This window comes from Nicotiana tomentosiformis, chromosome 6 (assembly GCF_000390325.3).
Source record: "Nicotiana tomentosiformis chromosome 6, ASM39032v3, whole genome shotgun sequence".
NCBI classification, from domain to species: domain Eukaryota; kingdom Viridiplantae; phylum Streptophyta; class Magnoliopsida; order Solanales; family Solanaceae; genus Nicotiana; species Nicotiana tomentosiformis.
In genome coordinates this window covers 148,251,855-148,273,616 of record NC_090817.1, presented here as the reverse complement: position 1 = coordinate 148,273,616, position 21,762 = coordinate 148,251,855, and the positions used below count along the sequence as shown (strand labels likewise).

Genomic DNA, 21,762 nt, shown 5'->3' with positions numbered 1-21,762 from the left:
TTGTGATGCGTCGCGTATTGACCTCGGCGCAGTGTTGATGCAAGACGGTAGGGTGATTGCCTACGCATCCAGACAGTTAAAGGTTCATAAGAAGAATTATCCGGTCCATGACCTTGAGTTAGCAGCTATTGTTCATGCCTTGAAGATTTGGCGGCATTATTAGTACGGTGGCCATTGTGAGGTCTACACCGATCACCGAAGTTTACAAAATTTGTTTAAACAGAAGGATCTTAATTTGCGGCAGCGGAGATGGTTGGAGTTGCTTAAGGATTATGCTATAACCATTCTCTATCATCTTGGGAAGGCCAATGTAGTGGCCAATGCCTTGAGTCATAAGGCGGAGAGTTTGGGCAGCATAACATATTTACTGGAAGTAGAGAGGCCTTTGGCCTTGGATGTTCAGGCCTTGGCCAACCAGTTTGTCAGATTGGATATTTCCGAGCCGAGTCGAGTTTTGGCTTGAGTGGTTTCTCATTCTTCTCTTTATGATTGTATCATGGAACGTCAGTATGATGAGCCACATCTGCTTGTCCTTAAGGACACAGTTCAGCACGGCGATGCCAAGGAAGTCACTATTGGAGATAAAGATGTATTACGGATGCAGGGTAGGATATGTGTGCCTAATGTAGATGGTTTTTGTGAATTGATTCTCCAGGAAGCTGATAATTCGCGGTACTCCATACATCCGAGTGCTACGAAGATGTAGCAGGACTTGAGGCAATATTATTGGTGGAGGAAGATGAAGAAAGACATAGTGGAGTATGTAGCTCAGTATCTAAATTGTCAACAAGTGAGATATGAGCATCAACGACCTAGTGGATTGCTTCAGAAGTTAGTGATTCCAGAATGGAAATGGGAGAGGATCACTATGGATTTCGTTGTTGGGCTCCCACGGACTCAGTGGAAGTTGGACGCAGTTTGGGTGATTGTGGATAGGCTGACCAAATCAGCTCATTTTATTCCTGTGATTAGTACTTACTCTTCAGAGCAGCTGGCTCAGGTATATATTCGCAAGGTTGTCAGACTTCACGGTGTACCAGTATCTATCATCTCTAACTGGGGTACACAGTTTACCTCACGGTTTTGGAGGGCAGTACAGCGTGAGTTGGGTACCCGGGTAGAGTTGAGTACAACATTTCACCCTCAGATGGACGGGCAGTCCGAACGCACTATTCAGATACTGGAGGATATGCTTCGTGCGTGTGTGATAGATTTTGGGGGTGCTTGGGATCAGTTCTTACAACTTGCTTGCTTACAACAACAGTTACCAGTCAAGCATCCAGATGGCTCCGTAAGAGGCCTTATATGGTAGGTGGTGCCAGTCCCTAGTGGGTTGGTTCGAACCGGGCGAGGCTAGGCTATTGGGTACAGACTTGATTCAGGATTGACTTCGTACATCCCAATCTAGATAGAAGAGTTATGCGAATCGGAAGATTCGTGATGTTGCATTCATGGTTGATGAGCGGGTGTTGCTCCGGGTTTTGCCTATGAAGGGTGTGATGAGGTTCAGGAAGAAGGGCAATTTGAGCCCTAGGTATATTGGGCCTTTAGAGATTCTTGAAAGAGTTAGAGAGGTGGCTTACAGACTTGCGCTACCACTTAGTCTCTCTGCAGTTCATCCGGTATTCCATGTTTCTATGCTTCGAAAATAGCACGGGGATTCGTCTCATGTGTTAGACTTCAGTTCGGTTCAGTTGGACAAGGATCTATCTTATATTGAGGAACCAGTGGCTATTTTAGATAGGCAGGTTCGAAAGCTGAGGTCAAAGAATATTGCTTCCGTGAAGGTTCAGTGGAGGGGTCATCCGGTCGAGGAGGCGACTTGGGAGACCGAGCATGATATACGTAGCCGTTATCCACACTTATTCACAAGCTCAGGTACTTTTTCTAACTCCGTTCGAGGACGAACGTTTGTTTTAGAGGTGGAGAATGTGATGACCCAAAATGTCATCTTTAAATTTAATAATTAATTCTGTATTCTAAGACCTCGAAAAGCACTATTTTATCATTACTCGACTTGCGTGTGCAGTCCGTAAAACTTTTCCGGAAAATTTAAGGTGAAAAATGAATTAAAATGTGAATTAGAGCTTTAAAACTCAACTGAGTTGACTTTGGTCAACATTTTGAGTAAACAGACTCGGATCAGTATTTTGATAATTTTTGTAGGTTCGTATCGTGATTTGGGACTTAGGCGTATGCCCGGAATCAAATTCCGAGGTTCCTAGCCCGAGATATGGAATTTTAATGAAAAATTAAAAGTTTAAGTTCAAATAGTGACCAGATGTCAAATTATGTGCAAACAACCCCGGAATAGAATTTTGATGATTCCAACAGTTCCGTATGGTGATTTTGGACTTATGAGCGTGATCGGAATTTTATTTGGAAGTCCGTAGTAGAATTAGGCATGAAATGCCGAAAGTTGAATTTTTGGAAAGTTTGACCGAGAGGTTAACTTTTTGATATCGGGGTCGAAATCCGATTCTGAAAATTTTCATAGCTCAGTTATGTCATTTATGACTTGTGTGCAAAATTTGAAGTCATTCCGAATTGATTTGATGTGTTTCGACACAAGATATAGAATTTAAAAGTTCAAAGTTCATTGATTTTGATTTGAGGTGCGATTCGTCGTTTTGATGTTGTTTGATGTAGTTTGAAGCCTCGACTAAGTTCGTATGGTATTTTGGGACATGTTGGAATAATTGGTTAAGGTCCCGAGGGTCTCGGGTGGATTTCGGAAGGTAAACGGAATGGATTTCGGACAAAGTGCTGGAAATTACAGAAATTTCTGTTGCAGAAATTCCGTGCGTGGAGCCAAGTTTGGAAGCTTATATCTCGCAATGCATAAGGAATCAGAAAATGTACAAAACATAAAAGTTGTAGTTGTTGGATTATAGGTTCCAGAAAGTTAAACTATGCATTATTTGGACATTTGTACAGAAAGTTATGATGGATTGAAAGAAGGCTGGTAGAGCAGTTTCGCCAGAAATTTCGCCAGAAATTCTGATACATACAGCCAACTTTGGGAGCTTATATCTCGCAATGCATAAGGAATCGGAATAATTACAAAACATGAAAGTTGTAGTCGGTGGATTCTAGTTTCCAGAAAGTTAGACCATTTATTATTTGGACATTTATACATAAAGTTATGATCAATTGAAGTAAGACTGGTAGAGCTATTTCTTGTAGACTTTTAGTGATTAAAAATGGACTTTTAGTGACGGATTGGTAGAAACTTAAGGACCAAAAATGCTCATTTCATTCATTTCGTTTTGGATTTTTGGAGCACGGTTTTTGGGCGATTTTTGGGCGATTTTCACGGGAAAACATTGGGGTAAGTGTTCCTTATCTTATATTGATTATATTTCATGATTCCATACTCATTTACATCATGAATCCGTTAATTTATGGAAGAAAAATCAAGATTTTTGTAAAATCTTCCAAAAACGAAAATTTAAGATTTGGAGGTCGAGTTGTTATCGGATTTTGGTAAAATTGGTATGGGTGGACTCGTAATTGAATGGGTTGTCGGATTTTATAAGTTTCGCCGGATTCCGAGATGTGGGCCCCACGGGCAAATTTTGAGCTAATTTCGAATTTTACCGAAAATGTAATATTTTCTTATGAAATTGATTACTATAATTTTTGTTGACTGTATCGAATTAATTATGACTAGATACTAGTCGATCGGAGTCAGAAATTCGAGGAAAAAGCATAATACTTGGTTAAATTGGAGCAAGTCGAGGTAAGTGACTTGTCTAACCTTGTGTGGGGGAAATTTTCCCTAGAATTGGTATTGATGTGATTATTGAAATATGTTGAAAGTCGTGTGCACGAGGTGACGAGTGTGTACACGGGTTAATTTGCGAAAGATTATATTTTTAAATTGTGTAGATCACTGTTGCGCATTTATTAAATTATTTTATCTTGTTATATTCTTCATCATTGATGTGAGATATATACTTCAAATTTGTTTGATCTTTTCTTACTAATTTTTTTACCTGTTTAGTTGAAACTTGGTTTCTTTTATTCTGTGCATTATTTGAAGGTTGATTTTCTTTAAATTAAATATTATTAATATGAAGTATTTGACATTTTTAAACTTGATATTGAAGCAACGTAGTAAAGATTTTGAAATATTATTTTCCTAAATTATTTACTCCTGAATATTTTTATACTCATTGTGAGGGAGCCGTGAGCTCTTTATTGTGGAAACATATTATTGATGAATTATTTTGACATGAGCTGTGAGCTCTTTATTATGGAAAACTATTATTGATGATTTATTTTGGCATGAGCCGTGAGCTCTTTATTGTGGCAAACTATTATTGATGATTTATTTTGGCATGAGCCGTGATCTCTTTATTGTGGAAAAATATTGTTGTTGAATTATTTTGGCAAGTTAAATTATTTGAGCACTTGCGGTGCAAATTATGATATATTGTGATATTGATACGCATGCGGTGGTATAAGGTCTGGGTGTTGAAACACATGCGGTGAGATAAGGATGGCTTGATACGCGTGGCTAGTAGGGGAACTACTAGAAGTCATGCGGTGTGATAAGGGTGGCTAAAACGCGGGATGCTATTTCGGAAAAAATATTTTCTTTAAATAAATTGTGAAGGCTCCCGCGGTGATATAAGGAAATGAGATATTGTGAATTTATTTATGATTTGGGACTACGAGGCGGTACCTCGGGAGTGCCCTTGTTGATATTGATTTATGGCTGTAGTTGCCTTCGATTATTATTGTGATTTTCATAAAGTTGAAGGAAATTCTGTTTTGATTTCCACGAGATATTATTTGCAATTATTTGGTGTCATTAAATGTGACATACTATTTGATTCATTTTCAATGTCATTTTATTTTACTACATTGATAAACATTTTACCATGCCATTATTATATTCCAGTAGGGCCTCACCTGACCTCGTCACTACTCTACCAAGGTTAGGCCTTGCACTTACTGGGTACCGCTGTGGTGTACTCATACTACGCTTCTGCGCATCTTTTTGTGCAGATCCAGATATATTTTACCAGCCTAGACGTTATTGAGTTACCTGCGCACGGAGACTTCGAGGTATATCTGCCAGCGTCCGCAGACTCCGGAGTCCCCTTCTATCATTTTATGTTGCTTCCTTATATTTTATCTAGACCTTGACATATAGAGACATTGAGAATAAATTCTTAGAAGCTTGTGAATTATTTCTACCGGGTTTTGGGAGTTGAAATTGTTTGAATTGTAGTTTAATTATTTCAGATATTTATTATTATTCCGCATTGATAGGCTTACCTAGTCTTAGAGATTAGGTGCCATCACGACATCCTACGGAGGGAATTTGGGGTCGTGACAACTTCCAAAGGAGCAGGATCAGGTATCCCCCCAGAACTGGAAGACACATTAACCATTTTTGTTTATGAATAGAGGGGATGAAAATGCATAAGAGTCGAGTAGCAAGAACCACCAAAATCGGTGAAGGCAGGAGTATGAAGTAAGGTCAAGAAAGCAGAGATTTTGATTGAGGAAGAAGAGGATATGAAAATCTGATTTTTAGAAAGCAAAGAATCAACCTAAGAACTGAATATCCCCATTTATAAGAGTTAGGGCATCAATATCGAGGAGGCAAACCGCAGTTGCCCAGCTCAAAAATTGAATCGGTAGAGGCACAGGAAATAATACAGGGTATCGGGAAAATGCGTAATAATGACACATGATGACATGACGTCATGATGAAATGACATGACCCTAGGTTGTGGATCACAAAAGGCCATGTTTCCATCCCGTCTGAAGCGCTACTACTTGACCTGCTCGCATAAAACTTCTCAAGCCTAACAGACAGAGTCTGCTCATCGAGGTCGCCCAGGGCCGACATCAATAAGCGAAAGGACTAACTGTATATGTCAAAATCCGCTTTCATTAAGATTTGATACGAAGCGGTATCGTGAAAAGCGATATGGACGAGGTCGATTAGTAGAAAACGGAGCTTGTAGCCGAAGAGTCAATAACAGCTGAGGTTGAGTATGAAGGGCAGTACTAACAACTAGTTTTTGAAGTAGAATATTCTATGGTGTCCATACTTTTAGGGTTGGCTAGAGAATGTCCCATATAAATAGAAAAGGAGATAGGGAAAAAGAGGACACACAGCCTTTGTAAGACCGACACTCTCTTTGAATAAAAGACAATTATTACTTTTCTAAAGAGATAGGATGATCTATTATTCCACACCTTTTCTGTTAGATCCGAAAAATTCCTAACATTCTATTATTGGTCTTTCATTCATCATTGTCAGAAAGAAGAATCATCCACTTCATTTAATATTGAGTGAATCATTCTCCTTATTTACTTTAATATCATTTATTGCTATTTATTACTCAATATTCTCTCATCATTGAGTATCTTGAAACATTGAACTCACACTACATTTACTCTTCTCTTAATATTGCTCTTGCGTTTACTCTTCTCTCAATATTGCTCTTGCGTTATCTGTGTCAATCAATTATAGATCTGAAGTTATTATCATCAACTAGGTTTAGCCCTTCGTTTTATTAAATTAATTAGTTTAATTAAACACCTGGTTTTCTTGGCAAAACAATATCATGAATATTAATCCCAAGATATCTCCAGGATCTTTCAATTTTAGTACAAAATACTAATTTCTGGTACTGGAATCAGCCAGCTCAGTAGCAGACTGAAGTGGGGTGGGGTGTACATGTAGGGAAATGATACCGGAAAATAACGATAATAATACTGCAATAATATTATTTGTAAGCATATACACGAATTGGCTTGAGTCGTGATAGTCACTGTCCTAAAAAACTATTTCAGCAATGTGAAATGTTTCCCCAAGATTAAACAAGCCCATCTCTATTTATTTAGAGGATACAGGAATCAGCAAAATTAAATAACACCGGCAAATTTTGGAATAAACCGGAAGGAAGAAATAATTTCAACAGATAATAATTTGGTCAATAGTGGGAATAATAATTATAGTAATGATTTGCCAAAGAAGAAAGCAATGATTAGCTAAGAAAAGTGTAACAAAGACCAATTTTTATTGATATTTCTTACAGATGAACAAGAAGACTATATATAGAAATACTAGGGTCTTCTTAAATTGTCAAGTGTTTAATTGCATGAAAGATGATTGCCACTTGTTTTTGGCTTAGCCATTTGGCCTCATATCTTCATGCAAAAGGCCACCTGGTAGATATTCATAGCCACTTGAAAATAGGTAGGACACTTGTAAAATAAAAAGACACATGACTACTTAATTTTTGAAAAAACTGTCACAATCCCCACATATTTTCAAAATTTTATATGAAGAAGATAAAGGAATGGAAAAAATTAACAACTTGCTAGATTTGCTTGGTCCAAATGTAATAGGTTTGGTGTCTTCTGGACTATGAACCAAACTTAGATCAATAAAATTTAACTCATAAAATTACTGGTGAAATATAATATTTCTATGAACCAATAATTCTTATTGTAAGTCAGAAATTTTATCAATCACTTTTTGACCCCCGGAAATTTTGCTGTGCAACGCGATTTTGCGCCCAATAGGTCATGCACGTGCCTGGTTATTCATGAGAGCTCTAGAGACTAGGCCAAAATCTCATAGGAGCGGCCCACTCCACTCTCATATAGGTGAATTCATCAAGTGTATACTGCTTTTAAATACACCATCCATACGGACTATGAATTTCATTAAGAGTTATAACTCAACCTCTCAATTGGTAGCAGTCAAGCACTCTCTTTTAGTGCTTCAGTGCCAATATCGACATGTTACTACCCATATGAACCTACTTCATGGGATCTCCAATCACATAGGTTGGGTTACCATCTCTATTGACAACATATCGGCCTTAACCCCATCTCTTTTGAGGTTTGAAGAATTAATTTTTTTCCCACAGGTTTAGTCAGAGGATCGACCAAATTTATCTCTAACTTCACATAGTCAATGAAAATTGTTCCATCTCTCAACAGTTGTTTTATGACATCATGTCTCAATTTCATGTATCTACTTTTATAATTATAAGATTTATTTTTTGCAATAGCTATTGTTGCTTGACAATCATAATGCATAGACACAGGAGGCAATACGTCCTTTATTAAAGGGATATTAGCTAAGAAGTTTCTTAGCCACTCAGCCTCATAACCAGCTATCTCCAGGGCTACAAACTCTGAATCCATAGTCGATCTAGCAATGATCGTCTGTTTAGCTGATTTCCACGATATTGCACCACCACCAAGGGTGAATACATAACCACTAGTGGATTTTGTTTCATTTGAATCAGACATCCAGTTTGCATCACTGTACCCTTCTAAACTAGAAGGAAATCCACTATATAGGATATCTCTGTTGGGATTATGAGTATATCTATTCAGTCTACATACAACATAAGCTATATCAGGCCTTGTCCATTTTTTAATCGTCCTCTTTAACATCCTAATTAAGTAAAGTCATTCATGCACCTGACTTTATTTAAAGGTCAGTGTGCACAAAACATAATAAATCATGCGACTTTCTACGACGAAATGGATAAATAGTCATATTTTTCGGACTGCTAATTGATATTTAATTATTATTTTAATATTATATAACGTTTAGTCGTTTCTTAATGCAAAAATAAAATTTAAACAAAACTACTTCTTGTTAAGACATTATAGAACTTCGACTTACAAGTTACAATTCGAACTTCACGAGTTTTTTATGAATTTTTAAAAGAACAAATAAAAGAAAATAAAGAAACGGCCATGTGACTATTATCTTTGGCTAAATTTTGCTCTCACACGCTGTATTACTTTAGTCCAAAATTATTTGATAAACAATTCAGATTTATAAAAATAGACGATCTTTTCTAGTCATAAAACTTTTATATACCTTTTAAATAATTTAAATTATAAGCTATCTTGATTTATTCTCTTTTTTATATATATATATATATATATATATATATATATATATATATATATATATATATATATATATCGGCCCTTAGCGAAATATCGTTCGCCTTTTTTACCTTTTAAAAATAGAGTTCATACTGGATAAAATACTAATTTGATTATTTTTTTAATATTTAGAAATTGTCATTTATTATTTTCCAAATATTTAACACTTTAAAATTCTAAAATTTAGATTACTAAATCTTTCCTTATTTAAATTATATAAGAACTTCTAATATTTATATATGAACTTATAATATTTAGAAACTTCTAATAGTTTCTTCTGTCTACATTTATTTGATGTTTTATATTGACTCAGGTTAGGTTCAAAACTAATAAACATCATGTTTATAACTTTCAGCTTGTCTTCTTTAATTTTAATAACATCACAATTTTAGTAAATAAATAAATTTTATTTAGGTGAAACAAAATAATTAATTCTGAGTACAGATTATAGAGTCATCTATTTAAATAGTTGGAAATAGGAGTCTAGACCAAATATGTCGTTTGTTCATTTATAACTTTTAGTCTCCTACTTAAATAATTTTTTTGTTCATCTATTTTTTGTATGATATTTGAAAATTACACTCAATAATAATAATAGTAAATAAATAAGAAAAAATTTAAAAATTTAATAAAAGAGAGAGAAAAGGCATGGTTGATAAAAGTCAATAACACAAATAATTCTATAAAACAAAGATTTAAAAGTAAAATGTGAGAAAGATTTTTATTTGTATCCTTTGGCAATATAACTCTTAGTAGATAAAATTATTATTACATTTAAATATTTAAAATTGGGGAGGAGTTTTTATTAAGATTTGAATAACAAAATATAAATTATTTTCCTTAGTAACAAATTATTAAGTTTTTGAAACAACTTATTAGACAAAAAAACTTACTCAATTCTTTTCTAAATTCATCATACAAAAAGAATTATTTTTTCAGTTGAAAAAATTCTTAATATAGTATTAAGACTTAGATTGATAAAAGTGCTAACTTGACGTAACAATGATGAAATATTAGAGATAAAATATATCCAATGAGTTGTTATTAATTATTTTTTATTTTTTGCATTCATCCTAACAAATAACAGCTTGTTGTAAAATATTAAATCAACATTTTAGGCTTCACATTTTTATTTTATCAATTTTCTTTTATGAGCTATAGGACCACATCTTATTCACAAATCTTTAAAAGATCAAAAGATTCAATTTTCAATTTAGAATTACGGAAAAAAAGGCTCAAATATACTATCAAACTTTAAGAAATGGCATATCTATACCACAAGTTAAAAATGGGATGTATTCATGCCATTGGCATTACACTATTTGGCTCATTTGTGCCATTATTCACTAACGGTTCTCACATCCGATATTTACATTCCACATTCGCGTTTTTTATCTTTACACTTATCATGTGTCGTTTAATTAGACCACTTCCCATAACTCAACCGTACATCATAACAAAAGTATAGTTAATTATGTTTGTCTTCTCGAATGAACTTGAGTACAACTTTCCAAAAATATTTGCACAAAAATTCTTAAATATTCGAGGACTATCTGTATTTGCTAAACTACAAGGGAATACTTTGATAACTTGCGAAACTGAAGCAATAAAGTTATAAAACTGACACAAAGTTTAAGCTGACTAAATTGAATAATGATTTAGGACTTCTATATGACGTAGTTTCTTCCTTCCTTGAGTTACTTATTTAGGATCAATGTTATCATTTATACTTAATATTTTATAATTTGAATATAATTTTTAATATAATATTTATGTGATGATGTACACGCGCAATGCGCCTACGCTAAAACTAGTATATATGTAATATATTTGAACAATTAAAAAATTATGTCCAAAATCACGGCTAAAATTGAATTTTTTTACTGTATCAAACAAATTGGGACACGGAGAAATAAAGTTTCATTTTAATAGGCCCACGGGCTATGAATATCAGCCGCCATGTCTTGGTAGTGGATTCATTACTTGGTCCACTGTTCGTTGCAGTCCTTTTCGCTCGCGTTTTTATGAACTAATTTCGGTAAAAATAGCACGGGCTAGCCAGTTTTTGGATTGATAATTGAAAAACAATTAGCGTTTGCAAAGTCATTAAAAAATAACCACTATTTTGCTGTAACACGAAAAATTCTAGCATAATATATTGAAGATTAACGCACTTGTGTATGGACTTCCAACATATTATGTTAGATCAATATATTATGCTTGAACTCCGGTATATTATGCTGTAAGTTAACATGTAAAGAATTCGAACTCCAATGTATTATACCGAAATATTTTTCGAATTTTAAAAAGTATTTTTTTTCAGATTTATATTTACATAAATAATTATTAAATTTTAATTACTTTTCAGGCTTTTTTCAATTACCCCAGGTAAATATGACTTATTTTTGAATTTCACCCCTAATTTTGACCTTATCCCTTGATACATACTCTACATTATCACCTTTTTTCTTCTATATTGCCCACACGTAACAGGTTTCACCTGGAGGTCCACAGCTATACTGTACTCTCATAATCCAAAGGTCCTTCTGGAACCTTCTACATGGAAGACGGTAACAATTTTGTCGTTAATCAGCCGCCGCCGGCTCCGGCTGAACAAGACGATCACGATGATAACAATAGTTCCAGAGAAGACTTCGGCAAAATGCTTTACGGGTACATAGATTATTACGATACATTTTGTGTCTCTGTCCAATTTGTACAATGATTTTATTATTTTATTTTTATTAAATTAATAGATGTGAACATTATCGGCGACGATGTAAACTCCGAGCTCCTTGCTGCAATGAAATTTTCACTTGCCGTCACTGCCACAACGATGCCAAGGTTTGTGTTACTCCTATTTGGAAGTGGAACAAACTTCTTATCTGAAAAAAAACCTAAACAGTTAGTCTTAAATATATGTTCTTCTGCTAATTAACTGTCCCAAATAAAATTGAATTGAGTCGCAGGTCCAAATCCATCCATGATATCTATAAACTCAATTTCCATTTATCACATGTGTGGACAAGTATTTTTATTAGGAAATGGGGGACAATCACTAAAAAACTCATGTATTCTCTTTTGAGCTCAAAATCCAAATTACTTTCTAACTTTGTAACTCAGTCTCCTTAATAATGAGGTGCTTTCTTTAATGGTCTGGTGCCTCATTAATTGATACTTACATGTTACAAACTGTACAACATCAACCTTACCTTCCCCTGTCACCCCTTGCTGATCGCTTTATATACTGTGTAGTGGATTTTACTAAAGTTTTGTGTTTGTTGGGATCAGAGCGCTTTGAGCAACCCCAAGGAACGTCACGAACTTGTGCGCCACGATGTTAAACAAGTATGAGTCTAGCTCATTTATTGATTTCTTTAGAGAGAAGGTTTTAGTTCATGACGCTTTCTGGGTTTTCCATTTTTACAGGGACTGAGTTGGATTCATTTTTTTTGGGTTACAGGTTGTTTGTGCTGTATGCGACACTGAACAACAGGTTTTGCTAAGCTCTGTTGCTACACTTGTCTATCCTTTGAGTGTCTCGAGTAATGGACATTTCGGCCACTTTGGTGGGGGATAACTTTTTGCTTGCTTCTGCTGAATAGGTTGCTGGGATCTGTTCAAAGTGTGACATCAAATTTGGGGAGTACTACTGTGAAATCTGTAGATTTTACGATGACGATGTAATGCTACTATTTTTAATTGTCTCTGAAAATTGGATTGGTCTGTTAATATTTAATTCATTTGATGCATTTATATCATAAGTAGTTTTCTTTTCTTGTAGACAACGAAGGGGCAATTTCACTGTGATGACTGTGGAATTTGCAGGTGATAAACTAGATAATATTGTATTCAACCTCCATTCTGCCCTAACACTTCTCTTACTCGTTCTATCTAAACAAAATATATCTATCATGTGTGATGCTTATAGACTATTGATTATATACAGGGTGGGTGGTCGAGAAAACTTCTTCCACTGCAGGAAATGTGGTACGCCATCTTCGCCTTAGTTGTTTGGCTGCTATTATTGACTTCCTTGCACTAACATGGATGGATATTTTTCCTTTAAATTATTAATGGTGGAGATTATCTCTTTCTAACAGTTCCTTTTTGAATTCTGCTTCTCGAAGCCCTTTCTGTTAAATCCTTGAATAGCATATCTTATATTGTAGTAAAGGGTTATCCTCTGAACAGGAAGGTTGATCTTGTATACTTCTTATTTTACTGCCGTTTACATCTACCATCTCAAAGCTGACTATTTACTCTATGCACTTCTGTATCACTGAAGTAAACCAACTCCTAGCCAATAAGAAATGGAAGTCAAACAACTATAGCTGCTCAGCCTAACAGAATAAGATTAGGCATCTGAGGAAACTTGTCATATTATACGGCTGAATCCTCTCCCTCTCCCTCTCTCTTGATTCATTGGTTGGTCCATGTCTAGAGGAGATTGTTAATGATTGGAGGTCAAGTTCTCAAGTTTCTTTTGACTTCCCAATCTTTATAATTATTTTTGTGGAATGTTCTGGTTAGGCATGTCTTTGTGAAAGGATAAAGGACAAAACACATTTATGTAAATTAAGCATGTTCAAGTAAAACGGTTTCACGTCAGGATGTCCTGTAAACCTTCTGAGGTGGGAAGACACATGTTTCATGTCAGATGTTGACAAAGTACGAATTTTGGTTGTAAGTCTGTGAAAAGTTGAGCGATTAATAAACCTTGGTCATAATAAAGGCAAAAACCTGAACGCCAACTTACTCCTGTAGTGAGGTCACCTAATAAGTGTTCTTTGGTTTGTAGTAAACCATCCCCCTTGGCTTTCACTTGATGTTTCCCAAGTTACATGCATGAAGTTTTGACAAACTTATGTTGGTAAGACTTCATACATATGTCTGCATATATGCTGGAATTGAAGACATTGAAATGAACGAATGTTGAATCCTATTCACAAAATTTTGTTCCTTTATTTATCTGATGCTCTAAATCAGGTATACTTCCTTTTTAGCAATTCTCGTGATATTGTTTCTGCAACAGGATCATGCTATTCAGTGGATCTGTGTGATAATCACTTATGCGTGGAGAACTCAATGAAGAACCATTGTCCCATCTGTTATGAGGTTTGAGTCCGCACTTCATTTGGCTTTCACTGCCTTAACTTGCCATATGGGTTTGTTTGGATCAATACCCTAATACTGAACTTTTGGGCTGGTCCAGTTTCTTTTTGACTCAGTCAAAGGCACCACAATTATGAAGTGTGGACATACGATGCATATGGAATGCTACACTGAGATGATCCATCAGAACCAGTAAAGTTTATGCATAACACAATTATTTTGCTTCTGTTTCTGCAAACCAGTCAGCCTGCGCTGGTTTTGGGATAAAATGCATAGTGGAATCATCTTTCCTTTCTGTATAGGTATCGCTGCCCTATATGCTCTAAGTCAGTGCTCAACATGTCCGGAACTTGGGAAAGATTAGATCTGGAGGTATAATGTTGTTTAATTTTCAGTTATTGTCTGTGCAAAGCTCATCCATAAATCTTATTTTGTAAATTGTTACAAGGAATATCTACTATTCATACATCCACGAAAAGGAATGGGTATATATGCACAGGCTCCACGCCATCCCCTCCCCACCCAAAAGAAGAAACACAAGTGCTGATATAGTTTAAACTGACAAAAGGTTGAAAGACAGAGAAATCTAAGTCAGTCCTTTTTCTCCCTAACATTTTTCTCGACTGAAGTTGATTTGGTCTAACAGTGTTTTGCCTTATTGGGTTTTGTCTCAAAATTAAGTTGAAGCTCAAACCTTTATTTTAAGGAAATAAGATTAGAGAAACATAGTTACACTTCCTTTTCTTCATTTGGCTTCTTACTTTCCTCTTTCTTCCTTGTAAATGAAATGAAACTTTTTTTTTGCCTCCCTTTATTCAACAAGTCCTTTGTAGATTGCATTACATCTCAGGGAAAGCCACCAGATGAGCATCAATTATGAGATTCTCTCGTTGTTCTTCTGAACTGATTGGGAAGTGGAGAAAGTGGCACAAGCATATCCAAGGAAAAATCTTTTGTCCCGTCACATTATAACTTTGTTTTGTGCTTTTGCTTCTGAAATAGGTGTATTACTTTTTTAGAATTTTAGTCCTCCAAAATCTTTTGATAGCTAATTCATATTCTGCGACAGTGGAAGACAAATCATTTAAAACTTGGTTTGACTTTTGATTCTTCCTCTGTAGAAAATTAAGTTGTATCAAGTTTATATTTTAGAAGTTATTTCTTATGGTTGTCTATGTTACAATGGGTCTTTGATGGTATATCTGATATTGAATTATAGTTTGTGGAGTCCGATTTCATTTGGCAATAACGTGCATTTTGTTGTAAGACTTTTGGGATCACCCTTGAAACCTGTTGACATAGCACAGTAAGTATGCTAACAAATGCGCAACTAGTGATCAAGCATTAGGTATTGGTCTGGAGATCTAATGTTAGTAATTAGTTAGATTTGATGTTAAAAAAAAAGGGCAGCCCGGTGCATTAAGCTCCTGATATATGTAGGATCGGGGGAAGGGCCGGACCACAAGGGTGTATTGTACGCAGCCTTACCCTGCATTTCTACAAGAGGTTGTTTCCACGGCTTAAACCCGTGACCTCCTGGTCACATGACGACAATTTTACCAGTTATGCCAAGGCTCCCCTTCTTAGATTTGATGTTAAAATAAGATATTAACTCGGAAGTTCGTAGGACTAAGTTTAGATGAAATGTGACTAGGGATAGATGTAACTGATTCTAAACGAAATACTCTGCAGTGCACTTGCAGAATTTCAGAAGGACTATTAAGAAGAATGCGGGGAAAACGGAGAAGAAGACCTTGGCTTCATGTCTGCTTCGAGTTAGACATATATTAGAAGTTACCATTATGTGAAATGGCATGATATGAGAACATAAAAGTATAGTTATATAGATAGATAGGATATACTAGAGGGAAAATGGTCTTGGTACATTGATATTAGGGATTAAATTCTGGAAATTCCTTAGAAGATTTCATGTTGATTTAGTAAATTGTGCCAATCTGTCGATGGCTGTTGAAAACTGGTTGGGATGTAAGCCTGGTGCAGCAATCACCAAAATTATCTTACTGTTGGATATGTGCTAAATTGTTATTCCAGAAAGCTTTTGCAACTTGCAGGATTTCTAAACCCTCCAGTAATTGGACATAAAACTCTTGGCCGTGTTGAATTGAGAATAGGGCTTTTGACAGATGCCCTTTTTATTCCGTAGTTTTTACTTTTCTTACTTAGGAGTAGTGGGAGATGTGACTTCTAGCTTTGATGCTATGGTTCGCAGTGATTAAAGTCTAGAAGTACCTTAGATATTTCAATAAGGAAGCACAAATAGGAAGGGAGGTGTACCATCCGTGATAAATATTTTGATTCCCTATCATTAAAGCCTAGAAGTACCTCAGATATTTCAACGTAGAAGAAAGTATATGAAGGGAGGTGAAATCAAGTGGGGTATTTGTGATAAATACTTTGTACTTTGGATGATATTATCCCACTTTATTTTTTTTTATTTTTTATTTTTTTATATGTGTGTGCGTGAGACGGTGGTGTCCAGGTTAGCTTGTGTCACATTAACTATTCCATCGGTACCTGGTTACCCCCTGGGAAGTCCTCGTGTTGCATTCCTCCTTCGTTTCCTTCGTTTCTCTGTCAAAAAAAATAAAAACATTCTACAATGTACCTGATGTACTACGATCCGCATAGATACCGGGTAACTCTACCCACCAAGGCTATGGCAGTTGGGATTTGGGAAGCATCTCCTAGTATTTTCTTGACTCTGCTGGGATTTGGACCTGAGATCTCATGGTTCTCCTACTTCATTGACCACACCCTTGGGTACTTTCTGGTGTACCTTTACTTTTGATCTGTTGATTGGTGATAAAACAATTGAAGATTAGACTTTGTGAATGTAGTCACTTAACAATGATTTGAGGCAAACAGTTCCCTGGCGGTCCATCATGCTTTCTCGGTCCTTGGGATTCCTGTGTTTTAGAGGATACTTAAATTCTTTGTAATTCCTCTCTCCAGCTTAATTGTGGTTACCACCATTAGACATGCACTGTTAGGTCGTATAGGAGTGCATTTCCTGGAGCTGGATGATTAGTTGATTTTATGTTTTTTTATTTTGTTAGGACAGACAGCAGACATGTTTATTCATATGCAAATATTTCTAGTCAATATAATCTTCTTATGTTTGTCGTCTAAGTATTGCAGAATACTTTAGTGCATGATATAAACCATAGCACATTATGACATTATGACTGTTTACTGATGATCAAGTTTCTTTTGTATAGATTGAGGCAACAGCCATGCCTGAAGAATATCGTTACGAGGTAAGCGGCTCTTTCCTGTCGGTAAAATGTTGTTTTGGTACTCTCTTTACATTTAAATGTTGCTGTTCATTTTGGATTCATGTGTTTCCTTTCATATAGATTTAAAAGCAAATTGCGCATAAGGCTTCTTTTTTTTTTTGGGGGGGGGGGGGGGGGAGGGGAGGGGACAAGTCGCAAGAAACTTAATTGCAACAGGCTCTTGAGTTGGAGTCATAGGAACCTCTTTTAGCAAAATTTCTTCTCTCTTCTGCTTTATTTTCTACCTAGCAAAAATGGAGGGGTTATGATGGTTTTGGCATGGAGCTTTGCCGGTGAATATTGGAAAGAAATGGGTGAGGTGTGGGGTATAGTTTGAGAGTGAACTTAGATATTTGTCCCTGAAGGCAATGCATGTTTATCTTACAGATCCGGCCACGTCTTTAACTGTTTTATCTCGATTTTTCTTTTTTAGAAGAAAATCTTTTGTTGAGATGTTTTGAAGGTAAAAAATTTCTTTTCCAGAAGGTAATGTTTTATTGTGATGCGGAAAAAGCTGGATAATAGAGGTTGAGCTTTGACTTTGCAGGTTCCAATTCTCTGCAATGACTGCAATAGTACTGGCAGAGCATTTTTTCACATTCTTGGCCACAAATGCAAGCATTGTAATTCATACAACACCCGCATGATTGGTACTGGCGAAGATCCCCAATGACATGGGCAATGGACATTATATGCTCAGCTTGATCTAAGTGGTGTATTTTTACATGGAACAGGCAACTGCCTCTACTTGTTTTTTCCTTTTTTCATTTTGATTCATTTCTTCTAGTGATCGGCCGTTTAACTGTAAAGAATATGGGCAATAATCATCCGATAAAGCTTATCCTGTTGCTTAGTGAAAATCTTCAGAAAGTATCACAAAGCAGAACAAGTATAGTTAAATAACATATATATGCTGAGTTTGCATCGATTACCACAAAAAGAACAATGAATGTAAACTGAAATGAAACCTTGGCTCCAACTCTATACACAAATGGTTACCTCCGGGCTCTTGTAAGTTTGGTGACACACTACAAAGGGACTAATTGGTGAATGTATGGCTCTTGCTTGCGTTTGTCTGTACTACATTAACTGAATTTAAAATTCGTATCGCATTTGCGTAATGGGACCAAACAATTGAACCATATCAATCAAAAATTAAAGTGGGAATATATATTACATAATCATGGTTAATTAAGTGATATATGTGGATGAAAGACGCATGTCTTGCATTCATTGCTGAGTAAATTTTTACCATATACGTTAACAAGTAACTTACTTATTAAACTTGCAATGAAGATTCTGTTTTTGTAAATTCGTCAATTACGTATAATTGGAAATCTCAAACTTTTGGGACTACTTATGATAGTATGCAACTTAAAAGAAGTTTGCTAAACTTGGCAAAAATTCTAATTTGAACCACAACATCATGAGTTTGAACTCTTGTCTAGTTAGACTTTTCTTGCTCCTATGTTTAAAAAAAAATAAAGATAATTCACTTATTACCCAACCTCTTTAAATTGGTAAAATAACTATATCTAGCACAATTTTTCATTAAACTTAAAAATGTCAATTTCTCACTAGTAGGGACAGAACATAAATATCAACACAAAAGTATCCTATTTGTGCAAATCCTCGAGTCTTTTTGTACTTGGTAAAAATATTTGGGGAAAGTACACAAACAACTATTCTTAGGGTTGCTATTAAGAGATTAGTCAGTACTTATTTTGTCCTAAAAATTTAAACTAAAAATATTAATTTCAAGACAATTCATAACACAAATGTCCTGAAATTAAACTAGAAAACTAAAATTCAGGACACATTGACTAATTCCTAAATAGTAGCCCTGTAGAGTGGCTACTTGGTGTCATTTCTGCAAATATTTTGGGCTGGCCCACTAGGTAGTGTAGTAGTGAGCCTCCATTTTAGAAGGGTTCGTATTGGATTAGCAGGTCAATTGATGAGCCCATATTAAACCTTCTGTAGGAGATTCATCACCCTCGTCTTCATTCTCTGCAATCTAGGGTTTCAGATTGAAGTTTATTCAGCACCAATTTTAAGTAGGCGAGCTTTCTCTCTCTAGCGTTATGAAGAAAATTGCAGACGCAAAAGATGCGCGTGAGATGGACACAAATAAGAAAAGCAAAGGCTCAAATTCGAAGAAGAATGTGAAGAAGAATATGCAAAGATTAGGAGGAAGAGGAGGCTTATCACTGGAAGCATTTGCCAATGCCAAAACCAAGAGCAATAATTACAACCCTGCCATCATAAGTAAATTTCTCTCCAAAAAAGAACCTCAATTTTTGCTTTATCTCAATTTAGCCTTTTTTTGGTACTAATTATTAGCTTTGAATGCTATATAACTTATTCTTAAGGCCTGAAAAATGGTCCAAGGGCCGTATAAATCGTGGGCTTTAAAGAAAAAAGGTGCAACTAGAGAAAGAGTAAAAATACGTAGTCTAAGACTAATAATTATAAGCATGAATAACAAATATATGGACAAAGAAATTGAAAAACGTGAAATATCAACAAAAAAAAATTATGAAGTGAAATATCAATTATTTAGTGTCGCATTTTTAGGATTACACTCATTGGCGGCAAGTAAAAGTATGGCTTAGACCCTTGATGCAACACTAAAGCGCCCACAAAGCGAGGCGAAGCGCTCAACATATTTTGAGCCTCGCTTTAGGGCTTAAGAACAACACTAATGATTATAGATACTCCTGCTTGTGCTTAATGAGGTGTTGTGTCATGCAATTTCAATAGGCAGTAGACAATAGAAAGCACAAGAGGAATTTTTAACTGATTTCCCAATTGTTTTTGTTTTTATCCTGCTGAGGGGAGTTACTGAGTTTCTTACTTTAGTTGAGATAAATGTCAGATTTTACTCTTATATATGGATGTTTGCCCACAATGTTGATCAGTATGCTTATCCTCTTGAAGTTCCCTTGTTAAGCTCATGTGTCTGCCATTGTCGTGTAACTATTCCTTATGTATTGTACGCTGTTATTTTGCGCAGAGAAGCAAAGGGAGTTCTATAAGAACGCCAAATATGTGAGTAAATATAAGAGGATAGTTAAGCAACAAGGAGAGCCTTCTGAGGGTGCAAGACAACTAGAGGTTTGTTATTATCCATTTCTTGTTTGTTCCTTTTGTTTCATTCTACATTGTGCAAAGTCTAATTCAATTTGGTTAAAGCATGAAGACATGCGCTTTATGTGGACAACCTAAAGTTCATTTCAAAATGGCTTAGAATGTAGTGTAATTATGGAACTTAATCATTTGGGAAATGCTCAACTTAGCTGATATATAGTATGAACATGCTTTGATCTATGACATCTCTGGGTTGTGTTATTGTCCTCTACTTTCATGCTACATTATTGAGTAATTGGAACTAGGAATGAGAGGTTGGTGTTTATTCTAATTCCAATTGCTATATCAGGATGCTGAAGAGATTGAAAAAACTGATAAGGTGGATAGCAAAAATAAGAAGAACCAGAAATATAGTGCTCGAAGCCTGAGAGAACTATATGAGAGGAAACGGGAGGAGGAAGAGAAGGCAAGGACGGAGAGAGAGGCCACTATTCTAGCAAAAAAAGAAGAAAGACAGAGAGCTGAATCTCGAAGGAAAAGGCTAAGGGAGAAAATGTTCAAGAAAACTAAGTCTGGCCAACCTGTCATGAAGTACAGAATAGAACATATTCTGGAAACACTTCAAGGATCAAAAGGTTAGGCTACCCCCTCAACCCTCCCCCCAACCCAAACCCACCCAAAAGGAGATTTTTGGAGAAAACAGAGGTTAGGTTGTAGCATTATTCTTATGAACTTATGTTGGGTTTTCTGGATATTTTATATACATATGACACACTGGAGGATGTAAAAGTAGCTGTGATGAATTATTATGTAAGCAGTGCTATGGAAGTACGCAATGTAGCAAAATTCAGTAGTTTTGTGAGCAGGGCAGCTGGTTATGAATGTAAAAGTTTTTGTTTAAGTTTTGGTATCAAAGAAAAGAAAAATATTACGCGTGTATGATCTCCTTCAATTTATGTCACTAAACATGATCTGGTCAATGTAACGTCTTCAGCTGGAAATGCTGTCCTGGGTTGCAAAACAGATACCAACAGTAAGTGGATGGACTGTAAATTAACTGCAGCCTATGCAGCAACTTGTGACAAACGATATAACCATTACAGGTTCATAATTATCCAGCGTTGCCTGGAAAATTGGGTGTAATCCGAGCTCAGTTGTAGCATAATTTTACTCGTACATTCTCTTGGTCAATAATTACTGCTTGCATTTAACACTTTACATACAATTGGAAAATATTATTACATCAAATCACGGTAGTATGATTATTTTTTGTATTACTACCAATTATGGTTAATAAATGTGTATTTTCACC

General features: G+C 35.6%; 2 protein-coding genes across 2 annotated transcripts; both read left to right on the top strand.

The window, feature by feature from the left end:
• Positions 1 to 11,385: 11,385 nt before the first annotated feature.
• LOC104085447 (E3 ubiquitin-protein ligase MIEL1-like) lies at positions 11,386 to 18,220 on the top strand. Its single transcript, XM_009589476.4, has 12 exons — positions 11,386 to 11,622; positions 11,706 to 11,793; positions 12,241 to 12,297; positions 12,413 to 12,445; positions 12,555 to 12,632; positions 12,734 to 12,777; positions 12,899 to 12,939; positions 13,985 to 14,067; positions 14,165 to 14,256; positions 14,367 to 14,436; positions 17,304 to 17,342; positions 17,908 to 18,220. Exons 1-12 carry the CDS (start codon positions 11,510 to 11,512, stop codon positions 18,031 to 18,033), a joined length of 864 nt encoding a protein of 287 aa, XP_009587771.1. The 5' UTR covers positions 11,386 to 11,509; the 3' UTR covers positions 18,034 to 18,220.
• Positions 18,221 to 19,309: 1,089 nt separating this feature from the next.
• Positions 19,310 to 21,389, top strand: LOC104085448 (rRNA-processing protein FYV7). Its single transcript, XM_009589477.4, has 3 exons — positions 19,310 to 19,628; positions 20,377 to 20,477; positions 20,800 to 21,389. The coding sequence occupies exons 1-3, from the start codon at positions 19,445 to 19,447 to the stop codon at positions 21,088 to 21,090; spliced, it is 576 nt and encodes a 191-aa protein (XP_009587772.1). The 5' UTR covers positions 19,310 to 19,444; the 3' UTR covers positions 21,091 to 21,389.
• The last annotated feature ends 373 nt before the right edge of the window (positions 21,390 to 21,762 follow it).

Coding starts and splice junctions, on each gene's coding strand:
- LOC104085447 (XM_009589476.4), top strand. CDS start 11,510: ATGGAAGACGGTAACAATTTTGTCGTTAATCAGCCGCCGCCGGCTCCG. Junction 11,794..12,240: donor ACTGCCACAACGATGCCAAG/GTTTGTGTTACT, acceptor TGTTGGGATCAG/AGCGCTTTGAGCAACCCCAA. Junction 12,940..13,984: donor CTTCCACTGCAGGAAATGTG/GTACGCCATCTT, acceptor TTTCTGCAACAG/GATCATGCTATTCAGTGGAT.
- LOC104085448 (XM_009589477.4), top strand. CDS start 19,445: ATGAAGAAAATTGCAGACGCAAAAGATGCGCGTGAGATGGACACAAAT. Junction 19,629..20,376: donor TTACAACCCTGCCATCATAA/GTAAATTTCTCT, acceptor TATTTTGCGCAG/AGAAGCAAAGGGAGTTCTAT. Junction 20,478..20,799: donor AGGGTGCAAGACAACTAGAG/GTTTGTTATTAT, acceptor TTGCTATATCAG/GATGCTGAAGAGATTGAAAA.